The sequence below is a fragment of the Rana temporaria genome, chromosome 4 (genome assembly GCF_905171775.1).
Source record: "Rana temporaria chromosome 4, aRanTem1.1, whole genome shotgun sequence".
Classification (NCBI taxonomy): Eukaryota; Metazoa; Chordata; class Amphibia; order Anura; family Ranidae; genus Rana; species Rana temporaria.
The window spans coordinates 56,167,950-56,183,930 of record NC_053492.1 but is presented as its reverse complement, the minus strand read 5'-3'; the positions used below and the strand labels follow the sequence as shown (position 1 = coordinate 56,183,930).

Here is a 15,981-nt window from a genome sequence, read left to right as displayed (position 1 = left end):
CCTGGAGACCTCTGGGCCCTTTAATAATAATTATATATATATATATATATATAACTTTTTTTTATAAAAAAAGGGGGGGTTGCTGTCCGGGGCCCTGGGGACCTCCGGACCCCTAAAAAAAGGGGGCCCCCTATTGGGCCCAATGGTAAGTCCGGCCATGGAGATAGCACATTTGTCATGCTGTAACAGACTGAAAAGTGCAAATCGTCTCTTACCAAACTTTTACTTAACACGCAGTAACATGAAATTGGCAAAAGAAGCCCCAAGGGTTGTGCCAGTGCAATCGAACTTCCCCATAACGACGAGTTTTGGTCTTGACAGTGTGTACGCAAAGCAAGCTTGTCGAGTTTCTCGACAAGCCTAACAAGGAACTCGTCGAGGAAAACGATGTGTCTTTTCCAGTGTTGTTCATCTTCCTTTAAAAAAGTAACTAGTTACAATTACAAGTTACGTGCCCGAAAAAGTAATTGAGTTAGTGACTCAGTTACTTTATTAGCAAAGTAACTAGTTACTCGGAAAAGTAACTGAGATTTTTTTAATATATTCTACAATGCAATTACGTTCTGAAACATCTTTAATATCAAAGATGTTTATATTAACGGATTGAAGAATAAAAACACTATATACAGTATTTTAGAACATTTTGTACTGTGTACAATTATTAATATCATCATCACACTCCACCTGCCCAGCAAGGTTCTATTGATGGTGCAAAGCAGCAAAATGTTACATAATGTTCATTAAATGTGTACAAAGTGCATAGCACTATAGTTAAATGTGTGTGCGTGCGCGCCTGTGTGTTTTGGAAAGCATGAGAATGAGCCCTTTAAGTAAATATAAGTGGTAAAGGTGTGGGATCTGATGTTCAATCCATTCCAGGGGAGTGTTCTGGATTAGTCACAGTGGCGGAACTACCGCCATAGCGACCCACGCGGGCGCTATGGGGCCCGCAGCCGAGTGGGGCCCGGCCCGAAAATCTGACTGCAGTCCCGACCGAGTCTCTCTCTCTCACATCGGTATAATCAGTGGTGGTGAGAGAGAGACTCTGGTCATTACGCTGCGCTGGAGGGAGGAGGTGGTTGCTGCACTGGTTGCTAACGCCTGTGCCGCTTGGCGTGTAGCAACTAGTGACATCACGGCTGCAGTGCACCCCTCCGTGTTCAGTGCTGAAAGCGCGGGAGGATTTCACTTCCTCCTCCTCCTCCAACCTCCGCGCTACAGCTCTGTCTCCTGGGGCCCAACAAAGCTGAGCTCCGACCGAGGCCGCCCCCTGACATAGCAGAGAGGGACACATTTGCAGCAACTGTGAGGGAGAGCAACAGCATCTGAGAACAGCAGCCAACAACAGAGAGTGGCCCCGGTGAGCAGCAGGAGGCTGACTGGAAGGAACAGCGCGAGAGGGAGTGAGAGAGAAGACCTGACCTGAGCAGCAGTGACATCCTCCCAGTCCCAGAGCCTGCACACCTTCCCCCAACGTCTGCTCCAGCTGTGCCTGTCAGCAAGAAAAAACAGGCTGACCGAGGACAGAGGACAAGGATGGTCTGGAGGTAGGTGCATCACACACACCTACCCACAGACAGGGGCTGGGACAGGGTGTACAGGAAGGACTGCAGGCCAGCTTAGGGGGTAAATTTCTCTCTCTCTTCCACCCCCCCTCTCTTCCATCCCCTCTCTCTCCCATCCAGCCCCTCTCTCTCTCATCCAGCCCCTCTCTCTCCCATCCAGCCCCTCTCTCTCTCATCCAGCCCCTCTCTCTCCCATCCAGCCCCTCTCTCTCCCATCCAGCCCCTCTCTCTCTCATCCAGCCCCTCTCTCTCTCATCCAGCCCCTCTCTCTCTCATCCAGCCCCTCTCTCTCTCATCCAGCCCCTCTCTCTCCCTTCCAGCCCCTCTCTCTCCCTTCCAGCCCCTCTCTCTCTCATCCAGCCCCTCTCTCTCCCTTCCAGCCCCTCTCTCTCTCATCCAGCCCCTCTCTCTCTCATCCAGCCCCTCTCTCTCTCATCCAGCCCCTCTCTCTCCCATCCAGCCCCTCTCTCTCCCATCCAGCCCCTCTCTCTCTCTCATCCAGCCCCTCTCTCTCTCATCCAGCCCCTCTCTCTCCCATCCAGCCCCTCTCTCTCCCATCCAGCCCCTCTCTCTCCCATCCAGCCCCTCTCTCTCTCATCCAGCCCCTCTCTCTCTCATCCAGCCCCTCTCTCTCCCATCCAGCCCCTCTCTCTCCCATCCAGCCCCTCTCTCTCCCATCCAGCCCCTCTCTCTCTCATCCAGCCCCTCTCTCTCTCATCCAGCCCCTCTCTCTCTCATCCAGCCCCTCTCTCTCCCATCCAGCCCCTCTCTCTCCCATCCAGCCCCTCTCTCTCCCATCCAGCCCCTCTCTCTCTCATCCAGCCCCTCTCTCTCTCTCATCCAGCCCCTCTCTCTCTCATCCAGCCCCTCTCTCTCTCTCATCCAGCCCCTCTCTCATCCAGCCCCTCTCTCTCTCTCTCTCTCATCCAGCCCCTCTCTCTCTCATCCAGCCCCTCTCTCTCCCATCCAGCCCCTCTCTCTCCCATCCAGCCCCTCTCTCTCTCATCCAGCCCCTCTCTCTCCCATCCAGCCCCTCTCTCTCTCCCATCTAGCCCCTCTCTCTCTCCCATCCAGCCCCTCTCTCTCCCATCCAGCCCCTCTCTCTCTCATCTAGCCCCTCTCTCTCTCCCATCCAGCCCCTCTCTCATCCAGCTCCCATCCAGCCCCTCTCTCTCCCATCCAGCCCCTCTCTCTCTCATCCAGCCCCTCTCTCTCTCTCATCCAGCCCCTCTCTCTCTCATCCAGCCCCTCTCTCTCTCTCATCAAGCCCCTCTCTCTCTCTCATCCAGCCCCTCTCTCTCTCTCTCTCTCTCATTCAGCCCCTCTCTCTCTCCCATCCAGCCCCTCTCTCTCTCATCCAGCCCTCTCTCGCTCATCCAGCCCTCTCTCTCTCATCCAGCCCCTCTCTCTCCCATCCAGCCCCTCTCTCTCCCATCCAGCCCCTCTCTCTCTCTCATCCAGCCCCTCTCTCTCCCATCCAGCCTCTCTCTCTCCCATCCAGCCCCTCTCTCTCTCATCCAGCCCTCTCTCTCTCATCCAGCCCCTCTCTCTCATCCAGCCCTCTCTCTCTCATCCAGCCCCTCTCTCTCCCATCCAGCCCCTCTCTCTCTCATCCAGCCCTCTCTCTCTCATCCAGCCCCTCTCTCTTTCTTTCATCCAGCCCTCTCTCTCCCATCCACCCCCTCTCACTCCCCACTTTCTCTCCCATCCACCCCCTCTCTCTACCAACTCACCCCTTCTCTCTCTCACCCCTTCTCTCTCTCTCATTCTCTCCCACCCCTTCTCTCTCTCTCTCTCTCTCTCTCTCTCTCTCTCTCTCTCTCTCTCCTACCCCCCTTCTCTCTCACCATCACCAAGCCCCTCTCCCCTGCCAAGTGGACACTGACTAACAGGTGACAGCTAAGCATGAGCTTCAGCGTGTTCGCATGCTACACGTGCGGAGCCCGCCAGGAAGTCTGCACGGCACTGTGCTAATCACAGCCAGGGAGATATTCCCCGATCTCTGCAGCCAAGCATCGGGACAATGTCTCCCTGGCTGTGATTAGCGCAGTGCTGTGCAGACTTCCTGGCGGGCTCTGCACCATGCAAACACGCTGGAGCGCATCCTTAGTGACAGCAAGTGGGAGTTAGTGATCCCATCCCTTCCTAAGCACTGCCACTTAACCCATGCCCCCAGCACTGCCAGTCTGCCACTGACCTCATCCTCCTAATGAAGGACTACAGGTCCCAGCATTGGCCCCTCAGAGCTGAAGATGTGACATGCTCCCCCAATGGGGGAGTAGGAATCGGGTAGGTCAGTGTAGTGATCAGGTAGGTCAGTGTAGTGATCAGGTAGGTCAATGTAGTGATCAGGTAGGTCAGTGTAGGGATCAGGTAGGTCAGTGTAGGGATCAGGTTAGTGTCAGGTATTTCAATGCAGCAATCAATTAGGTCAGTGTAGGGATCAGGAAGGTCAGTGTAGTGGTCAGTGTAGGAATCAGGTACAGTAGGTCAGTGTATTAGTCGGGTAGGTCAGTGTATGTGCAGTTTTTACCCCAGATGTGTTGTTCAATGGCATTAGTTCATTTTTTTTGGAGGGGGGGGCCCCATACAGCATTTTGCTATGGGGCCCTGAGATTTCTAGTTACGCCCCTGATTAGTCACATGTACTCTGCATAGTAGATTTCATATCTTCATATAACTATATCAATAGCAGAACAAGCCTGGCTTGGACACATAGAATCATCTGCATTGGCCAGAAGTAAATAGACATTTCAGGTGTATTTCAAATGATGGAAATGTCAGAGAGGATGAGATTTGCTTTCTTCCCTCATCTTTACCAATAAACAGAGCTCCTTGGGGACAGAGAAGTACATTGTGCAATGGTTATACTCACGGTCATGGAGCTCTCAGCTCTTCTATTTCTCCTTGTCACATTTGGTAGAGATGTTGTGCTCCCTGCTGTGCTGTAGCCTGTCGGTGACTCTGCGCCAGCGGGCGGGCAGTTCGGCCTCCTCCTGGCAACTCCGGACTGTGAGGGAGGGAGGAGGAGGGGAGAGGGAGCCGGCGGCCATCCATTATTAAAAAAGCGCGCCTCCTGTCCTGAGTGTTCCGTGATTGGCGGAACACTAATTTACCCAGCAGAGCCTCTGTTTAGTGTTCAGCCTATCACGGATGCCTTCTCATCCTCAGCCTCGGCCTCGGATGAGAGGACATCCGTGATAGGCCGAACACGAAACAGAGGCTCTGCTGGGAAAATTAGTGTTCCGCCAATCACGGAACACACAGGAGGCGCGCTCTTTTTAATAATAGATGACCGACGGGCGATGGCTGCAGTGCTGACACAGGTAAGAGTAATTGCGGTAACGCCGCCCAGTAATGGGAACGGCGTTGCCGCGAGGGAAAAAGTAATCTGATAGATTACTCGTTACCCTCAGGAGGCCCATCTTTACCTAACGGTGTTTATTTAAACGCTGTTAGTTACAACACTGGTCTTTTCCGACGAGTTCCTCGGTCGTGTGCACGAGGCCTGAGAGACTTCCTGTCTTTTAGTTGACAGAGCACAGCTTTTTGTATCCACCCACTGCATGCACTGTCAATTTAGGGGTACAGCGTGGCTTTCTCTCTGGTGGTGAGGGTATAGGGGTACAGCGTGGCTCTCTCTCTGATGGTGTGGTTACAGGGGTACAGGGTGGCTCCCTCTCTCTGGTGGTGTGGGAACAGCATGGCTCCCTCTCTGGTGGTGCAGGTACAGCCTGGCTCCCTCTCTGGTGGTGCGGGTACAGCGTGGCTCTCTCTGTGGTGGTGTGGGTACATCATGGCTCCCTCTCTGGTGGTGCAGGTACAGAGTGGCTCTCTCTGGCGGTGCGAGTACAGTGTAGCGTGTCTCTGTACAGGGGTACAGTGTGTCTCCCTCTCTGGTGGCGCAGGTACAGCCTGGCTCCCTCTCTGGTTGTGTGGGTACAGCGTGGCTCTCTCTGTGGTGGTGTGGGTACAGGGGTACAGCATGGCTCCCTCTCTGGTGGTGTGGGTACAGCGTGGCTCCCTCTTTGGGGGTGCGGGTACAGGATGGCTCTCTCTCTGATGGTGCGGGTACAGCATGGCTCCCTCTCTGGTAGTGCAGGTACAGTGTGGCTCTCTCTGGTGGTGCGAGTACAGTGTGGCGTGTCTCTGTACAGGGGTACAGTGTCTCTCCCTCTCTGGTGGTGCAGGTACAGCGTGGCTCCCTCTCTGGTGGTGTGGGTACAGTGTGGTTCTCTCTGTGGTGGTGTGGGTACAGCGTGGCTCTCTCTCTGGTGGTGGGGGTACAGCGTGGCTCTCTCTCTGGTGGTGGGGGTACAGGGGTACAGGGTGGCTCTCTCTCTCTCTGGTGGGGGTACAGTGTGTCTCTCTCTTTGGTGGTGGGGGTACAAGAGTACAGTGTGGCTCTCTCTCTGGTAGTGGGGGTACAGGGGTACAGCGTGGCTCTCTCTCTGGTAGTGGGGGTAACAGGGTTACATCGTGGCTCTCTCTCTGGTGGTGGGGGCTTACTTCCCTTTGACATCGAAAGATTTCCAGCAGTGCCATCAGCACAGAACTGACAGAAACAAGTGGGACCCAGGTACACCCATCTACCGTCCAGGAAAGTCTGGCCGGGAGTGGTCTTCATGTAAATTTTTGGGCAAAAAAGAATACCTCTGATGTGTGTACAAGGCTAAGTGACTCCACTATGCACAAAAACATAGGATCTGGAGGTACAGACAATGGCAACAGGTTCTCTGGGCTGATGAGTCAAAATGTGAAATATTTGGCTATAGCAGGAGGCAGTTTGCTAGACAAAGGACTGGCGTGCAGTACAATAATGCCCTGTACACACGATCGGTTTGTCTGATGAAAATGGACCGATGGACGGTTTTCATCGGACGAACCGATCGTGTGTGGGCCCCATCAGTTTTTTTCCCCATTGGTGAAAAAAAATAGAACCTGTTTTAAAATTTTCGTATGGTTAAAAAAACGATATAAAAAAATTATCGTCTGTGGGGAAATCAATCAGTCAAAAATCCACGCATGCTCAAAATCAAGTCGACGCATGCTCGGAAGCAATGAACTTCATTTTTCTCTGCACGTCGTTGAGTTTTACGTCACCGCGTTGGACACGATCGGATTTTTAACCGATGGTGTGTAGGCAAGACTGATGAAAGTCAGCTTCATCGGATATCTGATGAAAAAATCCATCGGTCTGTTTTCATCAGACGAACCGATCGTGTGTACAGGGCATAATGAGTGTCTGCAGGCAACAGTGAAGCCTGGTGGATGTTCCTTGCAGGTTTGGGGCTGCATTTCTGCAAATTGAGTTGGAGATTTGGTCAGAATCAATGGCTTCCTCAATGCTGAGAAATACAAGCAAATACTTATCCATCATGCCATACCATCAGGGAGGTGTGTGATTGGCCTCAAATTTATTCTGCAGCAGGACAACCACCTCAAACATATAGCCAATATTATAACCACTTCCTGCCCAGCCTACAGTCAAATGACGGCTGGGTGGTGGCTTTCTTATACTGACTGGATGTCATATCACATCCTGTCAGGAAGCGCCTATCGTGAAGCCATGTAGCGGCGCAATTTGTCATTGGCTGTGTCCATGGGAGCAGCCGATGACTGATCAGAGTACCAGCTTGCTGCCGGTACCCTGTGACCGCAGTGACAAATCACAGGAGGTCACATGACAGTTGTACTCAATGGATGGCTTCCTATTATGCCATCCATTGTGTACAATTGTGTTGCTGTGATTGGTCAATTTGATCAAATGGTATAGACAGGGCCAATCACAGCCTAAGCCCAACAAAACATAGCCTAAAAACAACAGACTGAATGATTCAGTTTCATTCAGTAAAATGCTTGCTTATAGCAATTAATTCACTGCTATAAGCAAACATAATGTGTATTAAAACAAAAACCTGATCACTTTCCCCAGAATAGTACAATGTTACTATGGTAATGTTATATTGCTCTGGTCACAGTGTGTTTAACCACTTCCCTACCGCTGGACGTCATATGACTGCAGCTACAGGCATCATTCAGATATCCTTATTTTCAGGCAGCGATTCTGCCCCTTGATCATTCTTATAGGCGACGGGAGGGGACGTACCCCCTCCCGCCTTCATCTGGTGGTTCTCAGTGCCATCGGGGGCCCGGAGAACGAAACGGCCGGCACCAGATGATGACGATATATTTACGGTGACCAGTCATCTCTATGACCGTCGGAGGCCCGGGCACACCGTTATGCCGCCCGGGTTCCTGGAAGTAAACAAAGCCGCGATCACGGCTGTCAGCATGAGATCAGTGAATTTTTTTCCCGATCTCATGCTTTCCAGCCTGGAGGAGAGATGTGGGGTCTTATTGACCCCACATCTCTCCATAAAGAGGACCTGTCACAATATATTCCTATTACAAGGGATGTTTACCTCCCTTGCAAGAGGAATAAAAGTGATCAATAAAAATGTAAAAAAAAAAAAAAGTGAAAAAATAAAAAAAATAGGTAAAAAAGGAAAATGCCCCTGTCCCGGGTAGCTCGCACTCAGAAGTGAACACACATGTAAGTCCCGCCCAAATATGTAAACGTTGTTCAAACCACACATGTGAGGTATCGCCGCGTGCGTTAGAGCGTGTGCAACAACTCTAGCACCAGACCTCCTCTGTAACTAAACTGGTAACCTGTAAAAAAAATTAAAGCATCAAAGTTTGGCGCCATTCCATGAGTGTGCACAATTTTAAAGCATGACATATTAGGCTGGAGTTAGGCTTTTTAGTGAACAAGATCTTTCTGTCAATATACACTATAAACTCTTCATTTCAATTTTTATAACCGTCGTTTTTTTTTTTTTTTTTTGTAGCTGGCTGAGAAATATGGTTCAATATACAACCTAAAGATAGGATCTCAGAAGATGGTTATGCTGTGCGGCTATGAGACCGTGAAAGATGCGCTGGTCAACCACGCCAACGAGTTTTCTGGAAGACCACAAGTTCCAATTTTTTTTGACGTATTCAAGGACCATGGTATATAAACATTTTTAATGCGTTCTTATTTTTTTCTTGAGCAAATTACTATTCAGAGAACTATAGCATATACTGGTCATGTGAACAGATTTTAAGGTGAGTTGACAAGGTTGCGCATCAAAAGACCCCCAATTTTCATAGTGCAGTGATAAATGATCCTAGGTAGGCAGGCAATTGTAATTTTACCATACTGTATAGAGCCCACCAAGGCTGCTGCATGCTGATGTCTCAATGCACCACAGCTGCCTATTTGATGTGGGAACCGCTCCAATATTTATTGTATGTGTAGCGTCTGGCTACTTTCATAGCAGGTGCTGCTGTAAATTTAGAGGGGGTCAGAGAGTTAGTTGCCTCTGACCAAGTTTATTTGGCTACATTTAGGGCCTCTGCTCCAGCTCTGGCTGTACTGTGTGCCCATGGCTGTTGTCTGGGGAACCTCACACCCCCAGATGGCAGGTGGCAGCAGTGAAGTCAGGGTCGTGTGGATGCTTCTCCTCGTCAGCCAATCAGGAGGGTTGATCGCCTCGCTGTGCATGCTGGGAAGAGGTATTTAGGGGGCAGACGCCATTGGTTTGGGGTCGTTGTCCCTGCCACCATCCACCTGGGCAGTCGTCCCACCACCCCCGTGTGTGGCTCTCCTGGCCGGGGTGTGTGTTGGAGTGTTCCTGGCTTCGGGACCACGTTGGTCCGGAGCAACTAAATTACCTGTAGGCCCATTTTGCAAGAGGTCCTGTGCTGTCCGTCCTGAGGGAGGAGGCTGACCGATGAAGAACCTGTCCGGGGGAATACAGAGCACGAGGCTGGTATCTCAGGAGAGGCCTGTTGCTTCATCGAGGGACCCATCGTTTCTGGGAGGCTGGATGACGGTCGCCTTCCTAGTTCCAAAACCACTAAAGCTGTTTTGAAGGAGATCTGGGTGCTGAATCCAGTTAAGAAGGATTTCGGACCAAGAATATCTCCACACTTTGGGAAGGTCTGTTGCAGGGACTTTGCTAAAGCTCCAAGTGACACCCTGGCTGCTAGGCTGGTGAAAGAGGCCTATCCAGGTGCACTGTACCCACTCTGGCCAGAGTGGCGAAGAAAGTTGTCGTTGAAAGCAGGACTGTTTCCAGTAACCAGTTAACCCTGAATCCACCATCTTCCATTTCTTCTATCCCTTCATCTATTACTACTTTTACCATTTTACCCTGTTGGGTAATAAAGCACAGAAAAGACATCGACAGTGTGAACATTAACTTTATTACAGCTCTTATCCAGTACCCTAGACAGCGGAAAGATAGAGGTAATATGCCACCCAAATCAAACCAGCAGCTCCTTCGGGGGTAGTGCTACATATACATGATTTAAAGGCTTCATTCATATGTGCGTCTAGGCTAAGGGGACCAGATTTTTAAAATGAAATTCGGGGACATTTTTTTTTACTAGTAATGGCGGCGATCAGCGACTCTCTGCTCGTTGCAGCCCGCCTCACAGCCTGTCAAGTCTCACTCTCCGGGTCCCTCAGCTACTACTGGGTGGGGTGCCAAGGAAGATCCCTCCGCCAGGGAAGGCAAGGAGATAAACAGGCAGGCCGCTGGCCTGGATTTGAGCTAAGGCAGAAGAACATGCGAGCGGAGCAGAATGGGCATACACCCGAAACTGAAGAAATATTCCTTCCGCTCCGACCAGCACATGATCATCAGAAAGGGGCACAGATAATGGAAAAAAAATACACCTCCTAAGCTAGTAGGAGCGGTGGAGTGGAGGCGTGCAATTCAGATTTTTTTTTTTATTCTGCACTGACCAGGGGAGGGCAGACAGCCTTAGGCCTGAGGAGCAAGTCCAGTCAAGTGGCCCATTGAACCACCGAATCAGCTCACCATCCATGGCCCACCTGGTTTTTCAATGCAGCCTCACTAGTGCCCATCAGTGCAGCTGGGGCAGGTTACATGGGGTGTATAGGGGGGATATGGGGGGTCAGCTAGGGGTGTCAGGGTATCTCAACTCAGTGATCTCAGCTCAGAAGGTCCTTGCACCCTCCTGGAGGGGTAATACTCCTGGTCCTCGGGTCAAGTTGCAGCCAGCGCCCAGCCCTGCAGCCCTGTGTTCCGACTCCCTGGCACACCCTGCCTCTGCCTTCTTCCAAGAATCCAGCCCCAGGGAGTTGTAGTTTCCACTGCGCTGCTCTGTATTCCACTCACCAGGAGCTTGAGCGTGGACTACAACAGCTAGTGGTCGGCCGCTGTGGCCATGCCCCTGGCCCAACTTCTTAGACCAGAATAAAAAAGAAAATGGTAGCAGGCAGCGACTGCTGGCCATTTTGAACATAAGTTAGGGCAGCCTGGGAGGCAATTTCCCCCCTGCCCCCCAGCCCAGCCCGCCCCTGGCGCTGACTGTCTTTTAAATTGCCCCAGCCCCTGTTCAAATCCAATCCGGGGACAAAACCAGGGACGGACTTGGTCCAGGGACAGTGTCCTCAATCCGGGGACTGTCCCCTGAAACCGGGGATGTCTGGTCACCCTAGTCTAGAGGGGCAGTGAAATCAGGTGTTAGAGCCAGGATTTTACCACCTCTCAACTGCCCACCTGAACCTGTTCACATGCTGTGGTGTTTTTAAAATTAAACAGCATGTCGCATTTGGAAGGTGTTATCACTGCTGAGCATGACTAATGCAAGTCTGTGGGGCTGAACCTCAACTGCCCACAACCACATGCCATGTAATAGTGCAGCATTTACATGGTTAAATCAGGTAGTGAGGAGAGGACATAATGACTTTGCACTGCCTGTCAAATGGCTGCACGTGAGAACAAGAACTTAATGCAAGGTAAAAGGTAAAGCACTTATAAAAATCCATAGTTGTAAGCAATCAATACAGCAATGGCATCTGAAGGCAGGACCTCCCACTTTTCTATATTACAGCTGCAATGGATTTCACAGATCACAAAATAAAATAAATTTGACAGTCTGTATAAACATTAAAAATTGTAAGTGTCTTTTTTGTAAAAAAAACTTAGCACCCCCTGACCCCTAAAAAAGTGGTGGTACCCCAGAGACAAGGTGGGCTGACATTTACTTCAGGGGTAGATCACTTAGGCATAATGGGATATGTAGACAGATGGATGCCAGTCATTTTTAGATTAACCCCTTGGCGCCAGCTCCCGCTGACCCTTTAAGGGGTTTGGAATATCAGGAGGTGGGGCAGAGCTTATGGCCATGTGATCACCGTGAATGGCTGTCACATGATCGGAAAACTTGCGGTAAACTCTGTTGGTGCTATTGCACACAAATATGCAGCCGCTCGGCGCCAAGGTCCGGCCGCTGAGAGGCCGCATATTTGCATGCGCTTGATGCTAACAGGTTAAACTAAGAGGAATTTTATTACTCACAGTCCATGTATAAGATGGCTAGATGCTTAGGTTAAAATAGAACTTGCTTCATTCATCACACACAGGAAAAGAGCCTTTAACCACTTAAGCCCCGGACCAATATGCAGCCTAAAGACCCAAGGTGTTTTTACAGTTCGGGACTGCGTCGCTTTAACAGACAATTGCGCGGTCGTGCGACGTGGCTCCCAAACAAAATTGGCGTCCTTTTTTCCCCACAAATAGAGCTTTCTTTTGGTGGTATTTGATCACATCTGCGGTTTTTAGTTTTTGCGCTATAAACAAAAATAGAGCGACAATTTTGAAAAAAAAGCAATATTTTTTACTTTTTGCTGTAATAAATATCCCCCAAAAACATATATAAAAACATTTTTTTTCCTCAGTTTAGGCCGATACGTATTCTTCTACCTATTTTTAGTAAAAAAAAATCGCAATAAGCGTTTATCGATTGGTTTGCGCAAAATTTATAGTGTTTACAAAATAGGGGATAGTTATATTGCATTTTTATTTTTTATTTTTTTTTTTACTACTAATGGCGGCGATCAGCAATTTTTTTCGTGACTGCGACATTATGGCGGACACTTCGGACAATTTTGACACATTTTTGGGACCATTGTCATTTTCACAGCAAAAAATGCATTTAAATTGCATTCTTTATTGTGAAAATGACAGTTGCAGTTTGGGAGTTAACCACAGGCGGCGCTGTAGGAGTTAGGGTGCACCTAGTATGTGTTTACAACTGTTTGGGGGTGTGGCTGTAGGAATGACGTCATCGATCGTGTCTTCCCTATAAAGGGAATGACGCGATCGATGCGCCGCCATAGTGAAGGACGGGGAAGCCGTGTTTACACACGGCTCTCCCCGTTCTTCAGCTCCGGGGAGCGATCGCGACGGAGCGGCTATAAACAAATAGCCGCGCCGTGGTCCCGGATCGCTCCCCGAGCGGACCCGACCTCCGCATGTAGCGGGGGGGGTCCCGATCGGACCCCCCACCCGCTAATAGGCGAGGACGTACGTGTACGCCCATGTGCCTGTACGTGCCATATTGTGGACGTATATGTACATGCGGGGGTCGGGAACTGGTTAAAGAAGAACTACAGTCCCCATATTTACAGTATGTCTCAAAAGTGAGTACACCCCTCACATTTTTGTAAATATTTTATTTAGGGCTGGGGAAATAAAAGATTAATTCCTCGATTAATCTTTAATTCTTTTGATCGATCAAAATTCTTGACGTCATTGGACAGTGAGACTTACCCTGCTGGATGCAAGCAAACTGCACCCATTGGATTGGAGTACATTTGCATCTGTGGAGCAGGAGGATGCATCAGGCTCCATCAGGGGAAGGGGGCAAAAATAACCATCGTTTTCCTGTCCTAAGCAGTTTTGTGCAGACAATTCTTTGTGTATCAGCAACATCTGTTCCGTGCGAAAGACTGTTCAGTTCTTCAGGGTATATTGTCAATAAAATGCGATCATGTCTGCTTCCGGAAAATGTAAACACTCTGGTATGTCTGCATGACTGGCTAAAGTGATGCCTACTTGCCTACTATAAAGTGACTGACAGTCAATATACTAGATACGTTTTATAATTAAAGTTAAACTAACTTTCTATGTTTTCCTAAAAGTTTAATAAGAAAAAATTACTTACGTCAGTGCTACAGTTTGAATTTAAAACATATTTGTGTGAACTGTGACGTTAAGTCATGGATTGGGGAAACTAACTAGTGTCGGGTGATTGTAGATAGTGTATACCACATTTACCACTGACTAATGCAGAGTTGCAATGCAAGGAGATCAACTAAAAGTAGTTGGATCTGTATGTGCATTATAATTAATCGAAATTAGTCGATTAATCGATTAAAAAAATTAATTGATTAATCGAACACGAAAATTTTAATTAGTAACAGCCCTAATTTTATTATATCTTTTCATGTTACAACAGTGAAGAAATGACACTTTGCTACAATGTAAAGTAGTGAGTGTACAGCTTGTATAACAGTGTAAATGTGCTCTCCCCTCAAAATAACTCAACACGCATGTCTCAACCTCTGGCAACAAAAGTGAGCACACCCCTAAGTGAAAATGTCCAAATTGGGCCCAAAGTGTCAATATTTTATGTGGTGGCCACCATTATTTTCCAGCACTGCCTTAACTCTCTTCGGCATGAAGTTCACCAAAGCTTCACAGATTGCCACTAGAGTCCTCTTCCACTCTTCTATGACAACATCACGGAGATGGTGGATGTTAGAGACTTTGTGCTCCTCCACCTTCAATTTGAGGATGCCCTACAGATGCTCAATAGGGTTTAGGTCTGAAGACATGCTTGGCCAGTCCATCACCTTTACCCTCAGCTACTTTAGCAAGGCAGTGGTCATCTTGGAGGTGTGTTTGGGGTATTTATTATGTTGGAATACTGCCCTGCGGCTCAGTCTCTGAAGGGAGGGGATCATGCTCTGCTTCAGTATGTCACAGTACATGTTGGCATTCGTGGTTCTCTCAATGAACTGTAGCTCCCCAGTGCCGGCAGCACTCATGCAGCCCCAGACCATGACACTCCCACCATCATGCTTGACTGTAGGCAAGACACACTTGTCTTTGTACTCCTCATCTGGTTGCCGCCACACACGCTTGGCACCATCTGAACCAAATACGTTTATCTTGGTCTCATCAGACCACAGGACATGGTTCCAATAATCCATGTCCTTAGTCTGCCTGCCTTCAGCAAACTGTTTGTAGACTTTCTTGTGCATCATCTTTAGAAGAGGCTTCCTTCTGGGATGACAGCCATGCAGACCAATTCAATGCAGTGTGCGGCGTATGGTCTGGGCACTGACAGGCTGACCCCTCACCCCTTCAACCTCTGCAGCAATGCTGGCAGCACTCATACGTCTATTTCCCAAAGACAACCTCTGGATATGACGCTGAACACGTGCACTCAACTTCTTTGGTTGACCATGGCAAGGTCTGTTCTGAGTGGAACCTGTCCTGTTTAACTGCTGTATGGTCTTGGCCACCATGCTGCAGCTCTGTTTCAGGGTCTTGGCAATCTTCTTATAGCCTAGGCCATCTTTATGTAGAGCAACAATTCATTTTTTCAGATCCTCAGAGAGTTCTTTGCCGTGAGGTGCCATGTTGAACTTCCAGTGACCAGTAACAGAATGAATGCGATAACATCAAATTTAACACACCTGCTCCCCATTCACACCTGAGATCTTGTAACACTAATGGGCCACATGAAACCGGGAAGGGAAATGGCTAATTGTTCTCAATTTGGACACTCAAAATTTGGAACAATTAGCCATTTTCACTTAGGGGTGTACTCACTTTTTTTTGCCAGTGGTTTAGACATTAATGGCTGTGTGTTTAGTTATTTTGAGGGTACAGCAAATGTACACTGTTATACAAGCTGTACACTCACTACTTTACATTGTAGCAAAGTGTAATTTCTTCATTGTTATCACATGAAAACATATATTAAAATATTTACAAAAATGTAAGGGGTGTACTCATTTTTGTGATATACTGTACCTGGCCAATAGTTGTACTCCGACGTCAGCATCCTCTTCTAAGTTCTGGTCTTCAGGCCTCCTCATTGGACGACAGGAGATTTTACTACTGTGCATGTGCAAGAGGATGTCATCACAGCATTCGGAGCCCAGCACTGAAGGCTGAGCTGCTCATGCGCAGCTTGGTTTACAGTGCCGGAGAAGATGAGGTAGGGGATGTCTCTTCTGCAATAAAAAAAGTCTGCCTGCTCACAGTTCTTTACAGCGGGACTTCAGTTCCACTTGAAGTTGAGACTGACTTCTGCGCTGGAACTCTCATCCAATCATCCCCAGTAGCAACAGAAACCTTTTTCTCCAAGAGGGTCAACCAACCTCCATGGAGCTCCATCATGTTTCTAAACTTCTCCAGAAGAGTCAGCTAGTCTCCATGGGGATGATTTACTAAAGCTGGTGCAGTCAGAATCTGGTACAGCTGTGCATGTGTCTGGAACAATTATGGAGATCGAGATGCTAAGAGGGCTCCCCTTG

The 15,981-nt window shown here is 49.0% G+C and overlaps 1 protein-coding gene across 2 annotated transcripts in view; it reads left to right on the top strand.

Moving 5' to 3' along the window:
• The window catches only part of LOC120936224 (cytochrome P450 2K4-like), an 89,671-nt gene that overhangs the window by 9,683 nt on the left and 64,007 nt on the right, over positions 1 to 15,981 (top strand). For both annotated transcript variants that reach the window (XM_040348418.1, XM_040348419.1), the window contains one exon: positions 8,420 to 8,582. In XM_040348418.1, coding sequence (XP_040204352.1) covers positions 8,420 to 8,582 — 163 coding nt within the window. The remainder of the gene's footprint in view (positions 1 to 8,419; positions 8,583 to 15,981) is intronic.